The 24,050-nt window shown below is 39.9% G+C and overlaps 1 protein-coding gene across 5 annotated transcripts in view; it reads left to right on the top strand.

The window, feature by feature from the left end:
• The first annotated feature begins 2,281 nt into the window (after positions 1-2,281).
• LOC124132327 (synaptotagmin-14-like) overlaps positions 2,282-24,050 on the top strand; it is a 111,677-nt gene continuing 89,908 nt past the window's right edge. The window contains exons 1-3 of one of the 5 annotated variants that reach the window (XM_048403218.1): positions 2,282-2,419; positions 15,994-16,042; positions 17,345-17,556. In XM_048403218.1, coding sequence (XP_048259175.1) covers positions 17,544-17,556 — 13 coding nt within the window. In that variant the 5' untranslated portion in view covers positions 2,282-2,419; positions 15,994-16,042; positions 17,345-17,543. Of the gene's footprint in view, positions 2,420-2,507; positions 2,579-12,944; positions 13,136-15,993; positions 16,043-17,344; positions 17,557-22,016; positions 22,137-24,050 lie in introns of those variants that run through there. The other 4 variants (XM_048403219.1, XM_048403220.1, XM_048403217.1 and 1 more) reach the window with 4 other exon arrangements.

The raw sequence follows: 24,050 nt of genomic DNA, 5'->3' as shown, positions 1-24,050 counted from the left end.
ATTAAAGAACCCCTGGTTACACTCCGAAGTTGCTTGAAAAAATAATTATACTTCAGACTGTTGAAAAAATTACATTTTAATATTTTATTAGGCTCATAGTTTTAATTAAATATCTAATGATAATTCTCCACCCAAATCCCAATCCCAACCGACCCGTGAAGATCCGGGGTAGAATAGGTCTTCAGCAACCCATGCTTGTCGTGAAAGGCGACTAACGGGATCGGGTGGTCTGGCTCGTTGACTTGGTTGATGCATGTCATCGATCCCAATTGTGTGGCTCGATGCTCATGACATTAATCACTTGATTGTATGGTCCAGACTCGCCGTCATATAGATTGAATATTGCTGAGTGCGGCATTAAACAACAAATCAACCAACCCAACCCCAACCCCGAATATGAAATGGTGGGTCGATCCCTTATTTTTGCTCATCACGCTGAATTCAATATTTAAGTCTCAGCTACTATTTCATGGGTATTACAATATGTGTCATACCAATGTTATGAAACGAGTGGATAGTTGGGGTATCTGACGAGCGAAAGCGAGTCAGATACCCCAACTATTCACGAGTTTCATAACATTTGCTTACACGGGAGCGAGTTTAGTATTTTATTTATTACTTGCCATTTATAACGTTTTTAGAATTATACTGTTGAGTGTGAATAGGCTGACACCTACACGACCCACGGCATAATCCAATTGAGTTCAACATAATAATGCTTCAAACACGTCAAAAGTTGAAACGTATGAATTTAGAACCATACAATCGTCAACCTTCAGAATTCAGGCGTCCGTTCCACAAAATTATCGTAGCGCTAAGGTTATCGCAACTCACATACTTTAACTTAGACCAACGACTGTCGTGCTACAGCACGATCGCCTTGTGGACCGGGACCTTGCACCTCAAAGTTTACAATCACGTCACAGTACCCGATGACGTAATTTGTGTAATTTTGTTGTAAGATCCATCGGCGAAACAATGCCATGTGACGTCAGCCTAGGAACAAGGTTGCTGGGGTCATCGAGTGTGCATGAGCTCCTCTCAGTGATCTATCATCTCCACCCGCAATGTCGTTGAATAAGCCAAGGGATGTCGAGAGCTCTCAATATTTGTTCGTAAAACGTGTTCCGAGAGTACATAAGCACGCGTTTAGGTATTACACAATGTGTAATACAGCTGTATGTTTATTAAACGGGTGATCTCTTCACGGGCAAATAATAAATATATTTATCATCCAAAACTGGCTCCCACTAGAGATATCGCTTGGGTGAGATCAAGCGATATCTACACTGTAGATATCGCTGCAATGAAATTGCATCACAATGCTTTGCAGACCATTGTGACGTCATTGGTTACCATGATGTCACAATTAAATGACATCACTAATGGCTCGGCTACTGAAGTTGTTAGCAGTACTTTTTACACTTAAGACACTGCTTATTACTGTCTACAAACTGAAAAAGTTGGAAGTATGATGTTGGATGATAAATAAAATCTCACCCTCGTGTCTTTTGATATCAAATATATCAACACTCGTTGATGAAAGTGGAAAAAATTCTCGGCAAGCCTCGGAGTTTTCCCACTTTTATCAACTCGTGTTGATATATTTGATATCAAAAGACACTCTGGTGAGATTCTCTATATGCTTGTCTGAGGCGACTGACGGATCGTGTGGTCAGACTCACTGACTTGGTTGATGCATGTCATCGATCCCAATTGTGTGTATCGATGCTCATGATATCAATCACTGGATTGTCTGGTCCAGACTCGATTATTTACAGACCGCCGTCACATAGCTGGAATATTGCTGAGTGCGGCGTTAAACAACAAACAAACAAACATCACTCACTGAATGTTTGTTCACAGCGCTCTCAATTTAATATTGTGTTGTCCTCATTCATCGATGAGACACCTCGAGATTTTCACACATATTGCGTGATGCACGCTTTTCTCTGCTGTCATAACGTGCCCGAGGTTAAAGACTCAACGATGGCTTTCACACGTTGCTGGGATTCGTAATTATTATCTGTTAATAGCTTCGTGTTCTCTTAAAACGACTTTAATCAAGACTTTTTTTATTCATGGAAAACACTTTGAGCAGCATATTGGAAAAAAAGGTAACACGTCCGTATAATTATACACATGGGTTTGATATCGAGCTCTGTTTCGTTTCTGGAAATAATTTAATATGCGAAATCATGCTGGTAGAATCTATGCACGATTTTCCGGTGATAACATTGTATCGATCAGGCGCATGTCAGGCATATTTACCTCCCTTTAACCACAATCCGACAGATCATTTCCAGGCGACACTTTGAGATTTAAAATAAGTTAACCTCACCCGCAAAACAGAAACTATTTTTAAGCACCCATCAACAAATGAGACTGGAAAAAATCGTTACCACCGACATTAATTCACGTGAGTTGTGCAAGCTTCTCAGCTGTTGTTATAGAAACACAATTCTTTGGCAGCGCTGCTCCAAGAATATATTGATAGATGCATGAATATTTATGACCTTCGATTGCAATGGCGGATGTGCTTGTTTGGTGTGTTTATCCCTAGATTCTACTATGTATGGTGAGTTGACAGTATCACTGTTGGGATGAACATCATTATTATACGTATCCTAGAGACGAAATCTTCCAATGTCACATTTGTAACAGGCGCGATAGCAACTAGGTCACACTGGAGCACCAGCTGCGCTGCCTTTTGTGGTCTACCTGTGCACTGAGACACGGCGTCAATGTTTATCACATGTCAATATACGAGTTCCTTTGGTGAGCGCTTTGCAGGGTCGACTTTCCAAAATGTCCCTGTTTACCATTCCATGCTTGTGCACGAATCTACCTGTCGAGAGATGGAGAATAGACGCAGTGTTTATCTAATATATATGTTTCTGCCTGTACTGTGTATAAAATATAGAGGTTATCACGCGAGTGTGTTTTGGTGGTAAATATCCCGTATTAGGAATTAACATTGTATTTAGCGACCCTTGGCTCAGTGGTAACTCACAACCTTATTGAGTCCCTAATTCTACAGTCATACAAAGGTACCTTTTGCAGGAAATGGTCGTTATTAATCACCAACATAGCCCCACATCAGAAACCTGGATTCCATTTTTTGGACAGAGCGTATGACCAAGTATTAATTAAGAGGCGTGTATTGGACTCCTAGCATCTAATAGAGGAAGTATGGCAATGTGTTTTTGAAGTGTCATTTACATTAGCTCTGTTAGGTTGATACTCATCATGAAACTAGTCAGCTGAATATTGTTGTTTTTAGTTTTGGTAATGAAAAGATGTTTTGATACCTGATTGTTAAGATACCTATTTCAGACATGTTTTAGAGTGACAAACATGTTGTTTGATGAAATGCCCCGTTATGACTTGTACCATACATGTTCACATGAATTTTGTCATGATGAACAATTGACTTTCCTTTGCATGTGTTTGTGTTGGATGCCACAGGTGTAGGAATGGGATGGGTAGCTCAGGTACTTGGGTTTTTACTGGGCATGATAAAAAAACTAATGAACGATCTTATCAGAAATCATTAAAAAAGTTGAGAAACACTTCCACCTTTTCGAGGCAAACAACAATAAAAACACACCCAAAACAACTATTCCATGCATGGAAAACAAAGTCTGGTAGTAAAATGCACATGTGTGGTGTGGGGTTTAGCAACACTTGAAAAGTGCCAGTATTACAGCTGTGTGATATTAACATTCATCTAAAGTCAAAGTGTAAAAATAATATATTATAGTTGTAGAAACCAACAGCAGAGAACCCTTGTCACAATTTCCACTCATTCATCCATACCATTTGATTAACCTTGGAAGCATGGCGTATAGTATTGATCTTTGAGGCCAACTTAGGGTTCATTTAAAACCGCATCAATGAACAGGTTAATTATACACTGCCTGGAATACTATTGATAGTACTGTTAGCTTATAGAAAGGAATTGCATGTACCGTATTCGACGTAATAAGCGCCCAGGGCGCACTCAAAATTAGTATTAGGGGGAGCTTATTAGAATTTTATTTTAGTGAAAAAAAACAGAGTTGAAAGATAAATTTCGTGGTTTATGCTGACAGCCTGAAATGTTTATGTACGGCAGATGTATTTTTCCAGAATTTAATTGCCCATAATTAATGGTGCATATAACACCGGAGTGCGTATTATACGTGAATGAATAAGTCTTGTTTACATTGATTAATCGGAAGGGGTGCTAATTGGGATTGTTCACGTGCCAATATATTAGCAAATATCGCCATGGGCGCTTATTAGATCGGGGCGCTTATTACGTCGAATACGGTATTTAATAGTTTCCATGTTTAGGCAGAATAGTTTTTATTACAAAATATACAAAATATATATACAAAATAAAATTGCTTAAAATTCAATGTAGGTGGTCGAAAAATATATATTTAATAAATGTTAACTTCCAGATTACCACTGCTCAATTCACCTATTTGTGAAAGAGAGTGTTATTTTTTTTTATTTCATACATCACAGTCAAAAATATATTCTTCCAGTCAGATCAACTTTATGTTGTTATTTAACACTGCACTCAGCAATATTCCAGCTATATGACGGCGGTCTGAAAATAATCGAGTCTGGATCAGACAATCCATTGATTGACATCATGAGCAACGATCATCACTATTGGGATACGATGACATGCATCAACCAAGTAGGTGAGCCTGACCACCTGACACCTTTAGTCGCCTTTTACGACAAGCATAGTCACCTTTAAGGGCAAGCATGGGTTGCTGAAGACCTATTCTACCCCGGATCTTCACGGGTCCTTTTGTAAAGAGTCTGTCTTAGTTGACATTATAAACTGTTGACTATGTATCCAGGAGTGCAATGGAACTATTTTTTTCTTTCCATTGAAAATAAGTTCAAATATATTTATGGTATTTGCAAGAAAAGATTCGCTTCAGAGCAGAACTCAGGAAATGTTATATAGCATATATTTAAAATGTTGAGAAACACTTTTTTCTCATCTTTTCAAGGCCAACAACTATATTAAAAAAACACACCAAAAAACAACTATACTGTGCATGGAAAACAAAGTCTAAGGAAGTAAAATGCACATGATGTGATATGGGGTTTAGTAGCACCTTAAAAGTACCTGTATTACAGCTGTGTGATATGAACGTTGATCTTAACTTGTTATACACCTTTTGTAGGGAATGGTTTTAAATACAACACAAATAAAACATATCTGGTAGTCACCAAGTGTTAATACGAAAATTCATGCCCTCGAAAGCAAATCTCATGTTGTCAATGCACAACAATACAGCTATTTATTTATAATGATCCTAAATTAGAGTTCTCTCTCAGGATTTTCTATGATTGATGGCCTATCATCACCTAGTGGTAAGAAGGAATCTGTTTCAATGATTCTGCTGATTGATGAGTGTATGTATGGCAGAAAGCTTCTGTCCTGCAGAGACATTTGAACCTATACGGCACTGACAAACCTATAGTAACATAATCAGGTTGTCCACAACTGTAGGTTGCTGGCGTATGGGAGACTAGCTATGGTGTCAGGCAAACCAGTGGCTGATAGCATGAACAAAGACCCACACTGTCGGGTGTGACGAGGCCAGTCCAGGTGACATAGTGTTAGTATCAGATGTTAACTGGTTATTTATGATGTGTAGGGAGCATGGGTTTCCTTATCGTCTAAGACATTGCAATTGACTGTGCAGAGTTGCATCCCTTGGGCACACCAGGAACCTATGTTTGTGGGTTTGGAATCCCAGCTTGCCCCAGTTATGTTTCTAAGTCACTTTACCTGTGTTCGTGGTTTCAGCAAGTGGTAAATGTCTGAGTCTGACACACTGTGATATAACTGGAATACTGTTCGAAGCTGCGTTAAACCCAACTCACTTTATGACCGATTCTATATCCCCGAATATCCAAGGGTTGTGATAGATGCAAAGCTCTTGTAATGTTAAGTTTTCTGTCATCCATCAGTTGTAGGTCTGACAGATATATTTGGACATAAGGTATGCTCATGTCAAAACAATGACATGAAATTGACCCACTTAGAATTTTATTTTTCGTAATTAGTCAAATAATTTGACTACTTGAATAGTGTAAGACTCCAATACATTGGGCTATAATTAGTATACTACTCAAAAGAAGTTAAAGAACACCTGATTCTTTCGCATAACAATAGCCAATCTATCAGATAATATAAGGGTAACGCAATTTTTCAGGGCATTATCATTTGCAGAAGCCTGAGGTCTTCCATTAACTGCCCAATGAAAGGAGGGCAGTTGAAAAGACCAAGGGCTTCTGTAAATGATAATGCCCTGAAAAATAGCGTTACCGTTATTATAGCTAAAATGGATGGAATTTGTTATCAAATAAAAAGAAACAACAATATCGGTTTTGAAACATTTACTACAATCGACACAAATGTCACTAACCCATTTAAATTACAAATATGGAAACGTCATAGAACAAACCAGATGATGTCACTATTGAATGTGACGTCACCTATCCCTATCCTAAGACGTCACCTAACAACGGGCGTGATAATGGCCGGTTGTCAAGCAATATGAGGGCATTATCAAGTTACAGTGGCCTGCTCATTTTTGATAATGTGCGGGCGGTTTAATGATAATTCTATCCATTTTAGCTATAAACTATAGTAATATGAGTATTTCTGTTGTTCTTTAACTTCTTTTGAGAAAATATATATATATATTATATCCCTCCCCCAATAGAGACACTAGGGCTGGGACGAGTCAAAGTTTACTACCAGGTACCCACCCCCCTATTACCCGACCCTACCCGGGTACCCTTTGTAGGTCTCAAGAGATAGCTACAAACTGTCCGATTGGGTAAAGTTTGACAGTAATCATGGCAAAATGTATTTAGATACACATGTGAAACAAAATGGTCATGCATGCACTGATGTTGACTGCATAAAGTTGTTTTTTTTTAAAACATAAAAGTCAGAAGGAATGCATGCATAGTCAGAAAGAAATGGGAACATTAGTGACTTGTAGTGTGACCATAGAGTTTCAGATAAGTTTTGTCATTAATCAATACATCACGTGACTAGCCACTGGTCTGGGTAGTCCTGTGGGTACCCGGGTCCTCCTCAGTACCCACCCAACCCGACTACCCGAGTTACCCGTCCCAGCCCTAAGAGACACATATCCCAGCACTCATGTGAAGAGTTGTATACCCTGGCATATCAGGATCCCCTGTGGGTTTGAATCCCAGATTAAGATCCTTTGTTTGTCAACACCCTTTTTGGTTTTCTTCCATGTTCTTCTGACAAGCTGACATGCTGTTATAATTGACATGCTGTTCAAGGCAGTTTTATCGAAACTCGCTCCCTTGAATGCCATCACAAGAATGACGTTCTGATAGGATCACTTGTGGACTGAGGTTTGTTGTGGCAATAAACGTGGCAGTTGTGAAACAAGAATCAGAGAGTGCTGTGAGGAAGATCATGACAAAAAGAAATTTCAAGTTTGAATTGGACACCATGAGAATTCATCTTTGGACATTATGGATAGATTTTGAGATTAACTCATTTTTACATACCAGAAGGTACTTAGGGAAATGTTAAACTTTATATAGGTATTATGTTTATATATTGGCCATACCATTTCCGAGTTCCATCAGCGTTAGAAACCAACAGCTTTTGTCCACTTGGCCTCATAATAACATATAGCAAAACCCTTAAAAATGGCAAATTTCTACTATTCCTTATGATACCTTAACTATTGTCAGTTTGGCAAGGACTACAGGACTAGTGACAATTTCTAACCCTGCCCAGGGGCGTTGGGGTAGACTATCATTTAGTCTATGAAATCTTATATTACACAATACCATTCTCGACTCTAAAAATAAAAATAATAATTTTCCCTATGCTGATTTCATAGCTAGCAATAGCTGGCTAGACTTGCTTTTGTATGCGTTTCTAGATTATTGTTTTAATTTTTCATAAAATAAATATATTCCACAGTCATAGTGCAGGACTAGCGTTGGGGTAGCCTAGTAGTTTAAGCGTTCGCTCGTCGCTAAGAAGGGTGCAATGTGTGAAGCCCATTTCTGGTGTCCCCTGCCATGATATTGCTGGAATATTGCTAAAAGAGGTGTAAAACTATACTCACTCACTAACGCTGCCCATTTTGGGATTAGAACCATGGACTTTCTGATCTGAGGTAGGAAGCCTTGTCCACTTGACCAAAGAGATTTACCTTGTCGCAAGGAAAGGATGTCATCTGTGGGATGACTCCGTCCTGCTACGTTTACAAAAAAGGTTCAATCTCATTAAAATCAGATCTTAGTTCTCACTATCGCTAAACAAAGATCTGAGGACATTCCATTACGGGTCATGTCTGACCACCTTGCGCAAACTTTGACCGACCAATCAGAAGGAAGCTTTCTCGTGCTTTCGGCACTAATTTCAAATTGGCGACTACACTTCGAAACATATTTTGACAAATTCTCGATTACAAATTTGAAACCTAAACAAAAGAACATTCTGGAATGGCTAAGAGATGGTCTAGATTCTATGGACTCAGTCGTTAAACCCTTAACCATCGTACGGAATACCCCGTGTTAAAGTTTTCGAGGTTGCATGATTAGAAATCACATTCCGACTGTCACTTTCATAATCTGGTAAGCGACGCTCTGATTGGTCAGATGAAAGGTCGTTCTGACGTGACCCCTAATTGGATGTTCTCAAATCTTTGTTTATTGGTAGCAAGAACTAAGCTCTGATTTTAATGAGATTGAAAAAAGGTTTTGATGACAATATTGCATTCCAAACTTGGGCTGTAACGTTTTACTTGGGTGTTATATGATATAGATCTCAATGGTAAAGTCCCGATATGATACAGGATACCAATACTTAACACTGGAGATAATCAACCATAAAAACGAATGAAAGATTCCGAACCAAAATTTAAATATTTTGTAAATTTTGGTAAATTAAGATAACAGTGGCTTGAAAATGAATGTAATGCCATTAGGAAGTAGTATTTAACCTTAATTTTTATATTATATTATATCTTATGTCTTATCTCTCATCTTATATATATTTGTATCCTTTTGAGTCTAGGCAGGCATGTGCCCCGCGGTGAAGAGCCAGGTTAGATTTGGTCTTCAGCAACCCACACTTGTCGCAAAAGTGATCGGGTGATCCGGCTCGCGAACTTGGTTCATGCATGTTATCATATCCCAATTGCATGAATCGATGCTCATGATATCAATCACTTGATTGTCTGGTCCAGAATTGATTATTTTACAGAATGCCATCATATACCTGGAATTTTGCTGAATGCAGGTTTAAACAACAAATAAACAAACAAACAAACAAACATGCATTGTACAGTGGTGTATCAACTTGAGACTGTACAGTGCTTTGGCTGTATTTTTTCGAGTCCTTTTTTCTTCATTGTGATTTACACGACTAATAACCCACGCAGTTCCAGTAGTTGCATTATGTATCAAGCATCCTTTGCCTGAACAGAGAATGTGTGAAGTGATCATTGGCCCCTCAGACTGGCCTCTATGGTAAGTCAGATGAGCTTCCTTGTACTCACATATTGCTTGTGAAGGTTCCATGAATTAATGATGGTATTGATTCACAGACCTAATCCCTGGCGCTGGGTGAAATGCTTCAAGTTCTTCTCTTCATTGTGGTCCCCCACACCCAGTGGTATCCCTGCATGACAGCACCTTGACTTGACCCACAGTGCTGGACATGCCATTTACATACCTCATCAGGGGCGGTGGGGTAGCCTTGAGGTTAAAGCATCCACATGGGTACAATTAAACTAACATTTAGTCTCTGAAATCTTATATTACACAATATCCTTCTTGACTCCAAAAAAAAATAAGATTCCCTATGCTGATTTCTATTGTGGAATAGAGCTAGCTAGGGCTGGCTAGACTTGCTTTTGTATGCGTTTCTAGATTTATTTATTTTTCATAAAATAAATATATTCTATGGTCATGGTGCAGGACAAGGGTACAATGTGTGAAGCCCGTTTCTGGTGTCCCTGGCCATGATATTGCTGGAATATTGCTAAAAGTGGCGTAAAACAATACTCACTCACTCACTCACTCACTCACTCACTCACTCACTCACTCACTCACTCACTCACTCACTCACTCACTCACTCACTCACTCACTCACTCACTGCTTGTTGTAAGAGGGGACTAATGGGATCGGTTGGTCAGGCTCGCTGACTTGGTTGATGCATGTCATCAATCCCAATTACATGGTCATGTTGCTCATGAAGTCAATGACTGGATTGTCTGGTCCAGACTCGATTATTTACAGACTGTCGTCATATAGCTGGAATATTGCTGAGTGCTGCGTTAAATAACATACAAATAAACAAACAAACAAAACCTAGTGAACGTTGTCCCTGTGAAACACTCCCATGCTGACACTGACGTAAAGTTTCAGGGGACAATGTATGCCATCTAAGCAGTAAAGTTCACGTGTGTGCAAGCGTGCGTGCATGTGCACACTTGTCACCTGTCGGTTTATACCAGCCGGTTTATACCAGTCGGTTTATACCAGCCAGTTTATACCAGCTGGTTTATATTGCAAGCCCACTGAGATACCATGTCACAGTTTAACATGAATACCCAATGCAAACAGAATAATGACACCGACCCGCCCAGTCCTTGTTTTATGCCCTTAATGCCAAGCACCAGGCAGGGAAACAAAAAGTACCATATTATAAGGTCAGGGCATTTGTATCCCCTGCATTTTTCAAAAACTATTTAAGGGAAAGAAATTTTACCCACTGATATTACTGCTTTTCAACTTGGTGCCTGGTATCTGCAATGTGGACAACATTTCCCAGAAATTACTGACTTTACAGTGACAGTTTGCATGCTTTTCTAAGTGATAATTGTCAAGACCGAATTTGAACATTTCTGCTGTAGAATTATTTTTTTTACAGAGTTATGGCCCTTGCTCTGTGCTTTCAACTAAGTGCATAGTGTCTGCAATGGGGACAAGTTTTCCCAGAACTACTTAAGTTAGATTATCTAAGAGATACTTATCAAGACTGAGTTTGAGAAATGGTGCCCCAAATTATTTTTTCCGGAGAAGGGGCTTTTTGTGTGTATTAATTTCACATTGAATCATTCTTTCTGACAACATAAAGCAACCCTAGTGCCTATCTCTTCTTGAGGCTTTGTAGGACTAATTTTTCATAGTTTATGAATCATATTCACTTCTATATGAAGAAACAAAATTCTTATGTACCCCATGGCGGGGGATAGTGATAACACCGTTTTCTTGTTTAAGGTCTTTTGGACCACTGTGTACGTTTGTATAGATTTGAGTGAATGAGTGAGTTGGGTTTAACACAGCTTTTAACAGTATTCCAGTTATATCACGGCATGTCAGCTTAATGTGGGAGGAAAGCCTGAAATGATGCAGGTCTTAGACGTTTACCACTTCGGTGAAACCCACGAGCACGGGTATGGTGCTGACAAACCTAGAAACATAATCGGGCGAACCGGGATTCAAACCCACAATCATAGGTTTCTGGCATGCCCAAGGGATGGAACTCTGCACAGCGAATTGCGGTGTCTACGACGACTGGGCCACCTGTGCCCCCTGCATAGAATTGAGCAGTGGTTAGTTTTGCTGATCGTATCTTTTATCTTGTAGGGAAAAAATTTTGAATGAAGGAAGTAAAAAAGTCATGAGCTACCAAGGTTTCCAGTTTTGTCTGCTTATTTTCTCACATGCAAGGCTGTATATCTACTGAAAATCTGGAAATTAATGCGTCTCCAAATAATACGACTGCTGACCCCTAGCCAAAAATGCGACTCCCCCCACCCAATCCCCAGTGGAATGTTACATATCCTTACCTTAATTCAACCTTACCTTAATCCAATCAAACAGCAAATAGAACTGCTTATTAGCACTGAATAGAGCATTTCCGTAAAAGGAATGAAGAAGGTAAAAACATCACACAGTTCATATATTTACTGGCATTAAGGAAGTTCAAAGGCAATAAAATAACTAAACCAACAACAGTTCACTCATCGGTATGCAGAGAAGGTGTAAAAATATTTGACATGAGTGGGTAGAACTCTTGCCCCCAGCAGTCGTAACTCACTGGATGCCCATTGTGTAATTCCTATTGTTTGAATGACATTGTTATGTACTTGCTACAACTGCTGCTCAATAAACCGTGTTTGTGTATATATTCAAGTTGGTATTTCCGCTATCCACAGTGTGCAGTGAGGCCGTCTTATTGTTGATAGTCATTTTGGAGACATAAATGTGAATTTAATTACCGTATTCGACGTAATAAGCGCCAGGGCGCTCTCAAAATTAGAAAAAGGGGGCTCTGATTAGAATATTATTTTGGTGGAAAAAAACAGAGTTGAAAGATACATTTCATGGTTATGCTGACAGCCTGAAATGTTTATGTATGACAGATATATTTTTCCAGAATTTTATTGCCCATATTTAAGGGTGCATATAGCACACGAGTGCGTATTATACGCGAATATATTAGTCTTGTGTACATTGATCAATCGGAAGGGGTGCTAATTGGGATTGTTCACGTGCCAATATATCAGCAAATGTCACCGTGGGCGCTTATTAGAGCGGGGCGCTTATTACGTCGAATACGGTAATGTGAGCAAATACCACTTTTTCCGTTTAATATAGGCTCATATTAATTTCAAGATTTACGGTATTTGGAGATGGTGAAACAGTAGGAAGAAATGTGGATTCAGCTTGGTCCAGTTCTTTTATGTACGCTCTTTTGTCCAGAGCAAGTGAAGTGGAATAAGTTGATTCTCCATAGATATCCTCCTGTGCAGGTTAGTTTATATAACATGACGTGTACTGGTAATCAATATGTTGTGAGGGTCGTGTGTTTTACCCAGTCGACCATGCCCTCACCCACACAGGCCTGTACAGCATTCTGCTTCACACTCACTTCCCAGCCTTTGTCACCTACAATGCTGTCTTGTTTCTGTGTCATGTGAGAGCAGTATCTACATAACGGAAATGTTTAATGATACTGGCCCCTGAATGCCACAGCATCTTTGATCGTTGAAGTGTATGACGGGGACAAAGAACCAGCTGCTGTTTATGATCCCGGTAAGCCACAAAATACAATCAGAAACGTTGCACACTGCTGTGATAATTCTTTGTACTGATAATCGTTAATAATGGTAACAGCATGGTCTGTCTGTTGGGATAAGAGGTAGGAGAACTCTTGATACGTCTGGTAGATGCTCGTAAGAGATGTTTCAGAAATTTGTATGGAGAAATGTTGGCAAGAATACAGCTAGAGGAATGCTGGGACTGATGTGGTTTTTAAACTGATGCAGTAAGTTATATATCCTATTGCAAGGACTAGCCTAGACCTATTGCCTACCACAGTTTCTTTCAGAAAGTGGTCTCTGATCTCTCGTATCTTAAAACCAAACATCTCTCACTCACCGACCCGTGAAGGTCTGAGTTAGAGTAGGTCTTCAGCCACCACTGCTTGCTGTAAGAGGCGACTATGCTTGTCGTAAGAGACGGGTAATTGGATCGGGTGGTCAGGCTTGCTGACTTGGTTGATACACGTCATCGTATCCCAATTGCATAGGACCCGTGAAGATCCGGGTAGAATAGGTCTTCAGCAACCCCTGCTTGCTGTAAGAGGCGACTGCTTGTCGTAAGAGGCGGCTAAGGGGATCTGGTAGTCAGGCTTGCTGACTTGGTTGATGCATGTCATCGTATCCCAATTGCATGGATCGATGCTCATGATGTCAATCACTGGATTGTCTGGTCCAAACTTGATTATTTACAGACCGCATTCATATAGAGAGATTATTGCTGAGTGCGGCTTTAAACTACAAACATACAAACAATCTTTTGCTCATGAGTGTGATTTGATTCGATGGCTATTTGTAGCATTGTCATTCAAACTGAACTCAATTCAAAGCCTTGTAGTACTTGTGAATAGCTCGTGAGTATTTAATCCTTATAGAATAGAGGTCATTTATCATCTGGGCACTGAACACAGGACAAAGTGCAACCAAATGCATGTTTATTATTTCTATACTTCTAATAATGACATGTTGCATTCTGGGGGCCTCTGTGGTCTAGTGGTAGAGCATCTGCTTGGAGAGTGGACAATCCTGGCTGTGTCATACCAAAAGATGCTAAAAGAAGGTACTTGTTGTTGCCCTGCCTGGCTCTCGTCATTAAGGGGCTTAAGCAAAGGCTGGATGGCTCAGAGTGAGCATACTGTGTCTGAGTGGGCTAGCACTATAAAATTGGCATTGGTTCGGACAAGTACAGGAGCGATCGGGTAGCCTAGTGGTTAAAGCGTTCGCTCGTCACGCCGAAGACCCGGGTTGGATTCCCGACATGGGTACAATGTGTGAAGCCCACTTCTGGTGTCCCCCGCCGTGATATTGCTGGAATATTGCTAAAAGTGGCGTAAAACCATACTCACTCACTCGGACAAGTACAAGCAGCCACACACAAACACACACATATGTGCCATATAAGTGCAATAATCTTGGACCTGACGTTAAGCCACATTTCACCTCATCTTACCTCTGGAGATGTGAGATGTTTTCCACCCCATCAGTGACCATGTCAGATGTATTTTGCTCATCATTGTGTTTTTCAATAGTTATAATATTCAGTAAATTTATCTTCTAAATTGGTTTCGATCTATGTATGATGGGCAATACACTGTTCAGAAAATGTGTTCAAGAAAACGAAACCTAAATGTTGACCGGAACAACATCAATATCTTTGGTTAAGGTCAAACCGGTTTGTAGGTGTCAGACAAAATGCTGGATTGTGTGAGACTTTCTGATTCAGTCATGTTGTTGGATTGACAGGTTATAGGCATCTGGCTTACTGTTTTATGTGTCACTGCATCCAATTTAAAAACTCTTGTGTCATATATATACTCAATGTTAGTAAGAATTTTGACAGTCCATGACTATGCATGTGCGACCATGTGTGCTTATAAGCTTGGGGCTAATATATTATTGATTTTTCGAAAGATTAAAAGGTAATTAATTTCAGCATTGAAATATTGGCATTTGCATACCAGATAAACATTTCAGCTGCATTTCAAGCGTACTGCCCGTCGCGTTCTTCGCGCTCATCCTGAAGCTATGTGAAACCTGCTGACATTTACACAAGTTACAGTTTAACAGAACTCAAACAAGATGAGATTTGATATCTGTGGAAATCATTTGTGTTTGCATGCTTTTCTTATGTTACTCATAGGTTTTTGTGTAGCCTAGTGGTTGGAGCTTTCATTTGTCACCCCCAAGGCCCGGGGTTTGATTCCCCACATGGGTAAAATGTATGAAGCCCATTTCTGGTGTAACCCGTCGTGATATTGCTGAAATATTGCTAAGTGGCATGAAACCATCCTCCCTCCATCCCTCGACCGCCTCTGTGGTCTAGAGGTAGAGCGTCCGCCCGGAGAGCGGAAGGTCCGGGGCTCGATCCCCGTCCGCGTCATACCAAAAGACGTTAAAAGATGGTACTTGTTGTTACCCTGTCTGGCGCTCAGCATTAAGGGGCTAAAACAAGGACTGGTCGGCTCGGAGTCACCATACTGTGTCTGAGTGGGGTGTTCATGTTAAACTGCGGCATGGTATCTCAGTGGGCTAGCACTATAAATCGGCATCAGTCAAGCAGCAACACACATACACGTGCATGCACGTCACTATATAAGTGCAATAATCTTAGACGCGACGTTAAACCTAATTTCACCTCACCCTCCCTCCCTCACTCCCTCATGGAACAAAACGGAACAGAAAGAAACGGACAAAGCTAGATCCCTGAAGATCTGGGGTAGAAAAGGTCAACAGCAACCCATGTTTGCCGAAAGGAGCAACTATGCTTGTCATATAGCTGAAAGATATTGTGGCGATAAACAACAAAAAAACAAACAAACAAATGTGCTGACCAAAGTTGTGCTTATGTTGCAGGACAGCAGTGGTAACCATAACAGCTGAGTTTCCTGAATGGGGTTCTACAGTAAGTGTTGATTGTTTGTCTGTCTGTCTGTCTGTCTGTCTGTCTGTTGCTGTGTCACATATTCATGTTTTGTCTGTCTGTTGTTCCTGCTTCTCAATCTACAACTTTTACAGACCGATATGAATACATATAAATACACATGATCCCTTAAAGATGGTTCGCTGTTATCCTTTGTTGGCTTTCATATATTAAGAAGTACATCATCGTACACATTATTTGGAGAAACTACGTAATGATTAACACATGTTCATTTCTGGTTGTAACTTCATTTGGAAACCATTTGGTAGAAATATTATCAACATGATTTTGTGCCAAACTGCGGTTCTAGAACATGACAGTTGTAAGACTGATACTGTCATGACTGAGTTCAGCTGTACCACAATCCTGAGCATCTGCCCAGAGAGTGGAAGGTCGATGGTTCGATCCCAGGCCCCAGCCATGTTAAAAGATAGTACTTGTTGTTACCCTGTCTGACACTCAGAGGTAGGGGTCGGGTAGCCTAGTGGTTAAAGCGTTCGCTCGTCACGCCGAAGACCCGGGTTCAATTCCCGACATGGGTACAGTGTGTGAAGCCTATTTCTGGTGTCCCCCGCCGTGATAATGCTGGAATATTGTTAAAAACGGCGTAAAACCATACTCACTCACTCGCTCTGACACTCAGCATTTAAAGGGGAAATTACAAGGACTGGTCAGTTCGTGGTTCGTACACCGAGAAAGCCTCCTTGTTAGGGTGGTAGGACTTCCGCCCGGAGAACGGAGAGTCCGGGGTTCTATTACCGGCCGCGTCATACCAAAAGATGTTAAAAGATGGTACTTGTTGTTACCCTGTCTGGCACTTGGCATTAAGGGGCTAAAATTAGGACTGGTCGGCTCAAAGTCAGTATACTGTGTCTGAGTTGGGTATTCATGTTAAACTGCGGCTGCGGTTAAACTGCGGGGCCTGCGGTTAAACTGAGGTATCTCAGTGAGCTAGCGCTATAAATCGGCATCAGTCCGGACTAGTACAAGCAGCCACACAAACACACACACCTGCATGCTCATCACTATATAAGTGCAATAATCTTGGACGAGATGTTAAACCCCATTTCACCTCACCGTTTACTGCGACCGATTGGGGTATCTATCTCAGTGGGCTAGCGCTATAAATCGGCATCAGTCTGGACTAGTAGAAGCAGCTACACACATGCATGTACGTCTATGTAAGTGCAATAACAATGAATGCGATGTTAAACCCCATTTCTCCCCTCACCCCATGTGTTCTGGCTCTGGATGTTGTGCTATGTGTTGTGTGTATTTCTGCAGGCCTGCGACTGTGAGTGTTCCTCCTGGTGCTACATGCGTTGTCTGTGACTCCACATCGACCCGTACACTACCCTCGGTGTTGTCAGTCTCGTAGTGATGTGTGTCTAGTGCCGCTGTGCATCTTTGAGGTCTGCTGCACCAGGGGCACGTGCATGTCCACCACTCCCAGCAGAGGCGCACGTGCAGTACTTCTGTCACAATGGTTGTAGATGGTAGGTCTGCATACAATAACTCTGATTCTCTCTTGTCTATCTCTGTCAACAGAAGTTAAGGCTATTTTACAGTGTCAGAAACTAACAGTTTTAGGCCACTGGTCCTTACAATGATAACATACCGTATTTGACGTAATAAGCGCCCCGCTCTAATAAGCATCCACGGCGATATTTGCTAATATATTGGCTAGTGAACAATCCCAATTAGCACCCCTTCCGATTGATCAATGTACACAAGACTTATTTATTCGCGTGTAATACGCACTCGTGTGTTATATCACCCTTAATTATGGGCAATTAAATTCTGCAAAAATATATCTGTCGCATATTGCATTTCAGTCTGTCAGCATAAACCACGAAAATTATCTTTCAACTCTGTTTTTTCCTCCAAAATAATATTCTAATAAGAGCCCCCTATTTCTAATTTTGAGAGCGCCCTGGGCGCTTATTACGTCGAATACGGTATAGCAGAACCCTTAAGAAAAGGCAACTTTCTACTTGTCCTTATATACCTTAACTATTGGGCAGTTTGGCAAGGACTTCAGGACTAGTGCCAATTTCTAACTGTTTTAACTTGGACCGCCTCCATGGTCTAGTAGATAGAGCGTTTGCCTGGAAAGTGGAATCTCAGTTGTTCGTTTTCTGTCTGTGTCAAACCCAACACGGGTTAGATGATTGCACTTGTTTTTACCCTGCCTGGCGCTCAGCATAAAGGTAATTAAACCAGGACTGGTTGGCTAAGAGTCTGTATACTGTCTTAGTGGTGGCATAGTAGTAGTCATGACATTGAAAAAGACTGTTTCCATAAAATAAAAATGTCCTTCTAATCTCATTATTTTAAATTAAGAATAGGTCAAGCATTTGATCAAATCAATGAAGTGATTCTTAGTCTTAGGACTGGAGACTACCATATTAACCACTGATTAAAAGCCAGAGTCGTGGGAGCTATAAGCTTTGTAGACCATGGATACTATTCACAGAACCATGTCACATAAAATATTTTTAACAACATTGTATTGAGATCCATATTTAAAAAGTTATTCAAGAACTCCACACTTAACAGTGAAGTGAAACACAATGTGTGATTCTTCCTGCGTGATGCACGTGAATATGTTCCCTTGCCCTGTGCACCTTGCCAAGTGCACCTTACCTTTTGGCCAATGTCGTTATGGATTACATGGATGCATGTGTGACTACGATTTCTTGCCGACCAATTCAATCACCTACCTCAGAGACAATATACTGATATGTGGTCTCTGCCTGCATACATTGTCCCCCAAGTCGCTACTCAAATCAAAGGACCCATGAAGATCCGGGGTAGAATAGGTCTTCAGCAACCCATGCTTGCCGTAAAAGGCGACTATGCTTGTCGTAAAAGGCGACTAACGGTATCGGGTGGTCAGGCTCACTGACTTGGTTGATACATGTCATCGATCCCAATTGCGTGGATCGATGTTCATGCTGTCAATCACTGGATTGTCTGGTCCAGACTCGATTATTTACAGACCGCCGTCATATAGCTGGAATATTGCTGAGTGCGGCGTTAAACAACAAACAAACAAAACTCAAATTAAAGGGAAGTAACTCTAATATGAACTTGATATAATCTCAAATCAACACAGGACATGTTTGGAATTTGTGTGTAAAGGTTACGTTTTCTGCGTCATAACTTCTATTGAAACTATCGATTGTTATGCATACTATCAACAGTACTATTAGTGCTTTTAAGTTTCTACTGATGTTGTAAAATCGTAAGGCAAACAATTGGGAATTCACCAATATTTGGATTTATTACCTACGAGGACAAATATATCGGGTCCATTAAAATCCTATGTGCCCGGGGTCATATCACGTCATGAGACAACAGTGTATTGTTTCCGCATCCAAACGGCATTGTTGACATTGTTATAAATCTTATTGTGACGTGAGGTCGGAATGACGTCACTAGAAACGACATCAAAGCTGAAGATTGTTGACGTCATCCGACAAATTGTGGTTGCTGTCCTGATAGGTAAACACCAAAATTCTCTCTGTATGTAGAACATTATATTCATGTTCATGTCATACTATGTTTACGACACTTGTGCCTAAATACCAAAGTTTAATCACTCGTGGCGTAAACATAGTATGACATGAACACTCATATACAGGGGTGAGAATCTCCCACAGTATTTTTTTACCACAAATTTCTTAAAATCTGATGACCAAGATCCACTGAACCCCCATACACACCCCAAAATTATGGACCACGCTCCGTTAAAAGTAAGTTTCACCTGAAGAGGAAAATATCCTTTCTCATCCCTGCGTAGTACTGTAAATCGTGAAATTTATGCGTCTCCAAAAGAATGCGACCACTGGACCCTAGCCAAAAATGCGACTCAATGCGACACCCCCTCCTCTCAAGCATCAGTGGATTTCTATCTAAAGATGTCCTCAGTCAGGTTTAGAGTCCTCACCTTAATCCAACCTTACATTAATCGAATCACACACCAAATAGCACCGCTTATTAGCACTGAGTAGAGTACTTCCGCAAAGACAATACATGCGCCCTGGCTCGTGTTGGCCTTTGACGCAGTCGCAAAGAACAAAGGGTGGCGTCTGTCTGGACTTGCAGGTGTGATCAGTGATGACATAAGTGAGTAGAACTCTTGTCTTGACCCCAGCAGTGACAATTCACAAGACGTAATTAGTGTTTGAATGACATTGTTTATATACTTTTAATACAAATGCTGCTCAATAAACAGTGGTGTGGAATACATCAGCGTATGTCTAAGTTGGTATTTCTACTATCCAAAATGTCTTATTGTTGATATAAATGCAATGTTTAAAAATGCGAGCAAAGACCACACGCATTTTTCGCATTTAATTCACGCTCACGTTAATTTCAAGATTTACAGTATATCCTCTTTTAAGCGTTACACTCCTATACATATTACATGTCCATGTTGATTGGCCAATGAGACATATTTAGCCCTGATACAACAAAAAGAGAGTATTTTCTGTATATTTTGTTTAGCAAGGAGAAGCTACCAAATTATGTTCCTTAAGGGTAATAAATAATATGCCAAATAAAACACAATCTATTTGTCTTGATGTTAGTAAATATTGAATTCTTAATTCTCAACCATAGCTACCATAATGCCATGACAGAACACTACATTCATTAGCTTTTAGTACAGACCTTGGGGCCGAAATCTGCTGGTGATGCATGCTTTTCATCAGTTTACCCTATCATCAAAATAACACCCTAATTTTGAGTACAGAATAGGATGTTTTATGAGCATACAGTAAAGTATGGTGATAATGAACTCAAAGGGACCGCTAATTTTTATTTGTTATAACCGTAGTTCGCTATAAGCATAATGTACAGGCTTCATACAGCAAATGGATGGGCCAAGAAATAGTTCGTTGTATCCGTCAGTTCGTTCTATCCGTCAGTTCGTTGTATCCGTCAGTTCGTTGTATCCATCAGTTCGATATAAGCGTGTTCATTATAAACATAGTTTACTGTAGTTTTTCGTAACAAGTGAAAACAATACTTGTCATTTACTACTATGACTTGCTTTTGTTCTTGAGGTTTTTTGAAATAGTATTTTAATCTAAGGACCTCCTTAACAGACTTGGAAATTCATCTTTGCCTGCTGGCCCAAGACTACAAAATTGTGCCAAGGACAAGTAAAATTCCAATGATGATAGTCCTTATTGACTAATTCTGAGCCAGTTCTAAATGGTTAAAGTTTGCTACAAATTGGAACTGAATAAAACTGACAGAAAATGTAAACAAAGTAAACATTTTTTTTTTCAAGCCGACTAGCTGCACACTCTGAGAACCAGTGGAATTAGGGTAACACTAGTCTTCAGGACTAGTCTTTAAAAAATGATGATGAAGTCTTTATGATGAAGACTCCTTGACTTGATTCCCAGCATGGAGTGAACAGATACTCAATCAAGTGAATTGGTAAATTAGTCTGTTGGGAAATCACAGTTTTCAGCAAATGTTGCCTGTCTTGTCTAGAAAAGAGACTATGAAGCTAAAACATTGGGGTAATCATAGACTAATGCTTAGTCTCTGAAAATATATAATTTTGATAGAAACAAACAACTATATTTAAGTTGAAAAGGAGCCCAGTGACTTGGGGGATTCTGGGGAAAATCTAGACTTGCTTCATGTAGGATTATAGCATAACAGTAAGGCCTGGGGGAAGGGAAATTGATGTGGTTGAGGGACTGTGAGACAAGCTAGGGTAATCATTAGACCCTGCATGGCAAGAGGTTGTAGATTTGTTGCGCTTGATGTCACACATACAGTTATCCCTCTCTGTGTCTGAAAGTTGTCATGTAGGCCAGTCGGTACTGCCCTCCCTTTGGTTACACCTCTGACAATAGAGGTTGCAGTAGAATGACCCTCCAACCCAGTCATCCATGGAGACAAGAAACTTTATTGTTGTGCTTCATCAGAAGCTTCTTGTGCAGGTGTGTGGGGAGGCTTGTTTTATTCCAAGTTCCAGGGACATCAGATACACAGGACCTGCTTGAATTCTGTACAGAGCACAAAGCCATGGAGTTAAACTTTGATGATGGTGTGTATGGTGATTGACCAGTGTTGGTTTAAGTCCCCGGTTGTAGTGCCTGTTTCATCTTTGTGACTAGTCCTGCACCATGACCGTGGAATATATTTATCTTATGAAAAAAAAAAAATCTAGAAATGCATACAAAAGCAAGTCTAGCCAGCTCAAGCTAGCTCTATTCCACAGCATAGGGAATTTTATTTTATTTTTAGAGTCAAGAAGGATATTGTGTAATATAAGATTTGAGACTAAATGTTAGTCTACTTTGTGACAAGAGGATCATTTGAATTTTTCAGTGTTTTTCATATCGAGCAACAGCTCCAACTTACAGCATCAGCGTCTCATATTGGTCAGTTACTTTAGAGCATGTATGCATTGTATTCAAATTACTTACTTTTCCTACAAGCTTATCCATCAAGGGGTCACTGTCAACGGCCTGGTTATGTCTTTCCGTGAAGATCCGGGGTAGAATAGGTCTTCAGCAACCCATGCTTGCCCTTAAAGGTGACTGTGCTTGTAAGAGGCGACTAACAGGATTGGGTGATCAGGCTCGCTGACTTTTCTTTCTTTTTTTTGTGTGTCATTGTGTTTTTTTATTTTCGAGTGAATTTTTTTTTGTGGACATTTTTTATTCCTTTCAAAGGGTTGTACATCAGGTACCAAGGTTGTACAGTAGGTTTAATCAATTGTAGTGAACATACGTTACATGGATGTACATTTCTTGTGATATAAATATAGCATGTATAACTGAAGTATATATATATATATATGTTACAGGAAACGAGTATAATCAGTGATTAAGTCTAATAACTGGAAATTTCAGTGATTATGTCTAATAACTGATTCACTCGGTGGTTATGTCTAATTACTGAAATCTTCAGTAATTAGACATAATCACTGAAATGAACCAAGGGATTTTATACTTGTTTACTGAAAGCATATTCCTGCCTTGTTTTTATAATGTGTGCTAGTTTTGAAATTAGATTAGCTATCAAAGTAAATACAACTCCTGTAACCAGATACCTTACACAAAAATCACAGAAATAAGCTTAAACAGTTCAATCTTTTATTTCATAAAATGGTATGACGTGAATGGTATGACAAATAGCAGTCAGATGGACATTCAGGAATGTTTGTTTGCACATGAAAGACTTGAATGACATCTAGAATTACATTGCATCTTGGCCTTAAAACATTTGCAGCGATTGGTCTGACACCGTTTAGATCCAACACAATTACACCTTACAAAGCCTTGACCACCACAGACTGAGTCAAGTTGAACCGCTTGACGCAAAGAGAGTGTTCAATCGGTATTGAAATCGTCAGCATTATACAGTTTGGTTTGGTTCAGTAATTAGACATAACCACCGAGTGAATCAGTTATTAGACATAATCACTGAAATTTCCAGTTATTAGACTTAATCACTGATTATACTTGTTTCCTGTAACATATGTTTTGATTTCTATGGACAACTAGCGAAGCCTTCTCAAATGTTGTTACAACACATGATTCTGTTTGTTTACAGGAGATTGGCTTAGTACAGGATTATGAAGCCTTCTCACAAGTTATTATAAAAGGCAGGGATATGCTTTCAGTAAACAAGTATAAAATCCCTTGGTTCATTTCAGTGATTATGTCTAATTACTGAAGATTTCAGTAATTAGACATAACCACCGAGTGAATCAGTTATTAGACATAATCACTGAAATTTCCAGTTATTAGACTTAATCACTGATTATACTTGTTTCCTGTAACATATATATATATATATATATATATATATACACACACACACACACACACACACACACACACACACACACACACACACACACACACATGATATGTTTCAAGCATTTATGATAGTATTGCTATTTGAGGCGTTTCTGATCTATAGCATTATTGTACAGGGCAGGCTCGCTGAC

Source organism: Haliotis rufescens, unplaced genomic scaffold (assembly GCF_023055435.1).
Source record: "Haliotis rufescens isolate VD_foot unplaced genomic scaffold, xgHalRufe1.0.p SCAF_3, whole genome shotgun sequence".
NCBI classification, from domain to species: domain Eukaryota; kingdom Metazoa; phylum Mollusca; class Gastropoda; order Lepetellida; family Haliotidae; genus Haliotis; species Haliotis rufescens.
Note: the sequence above shows the minus strand (reverse complement) of the source record. Positions and strands in the feature narration are given on the sequence as shown.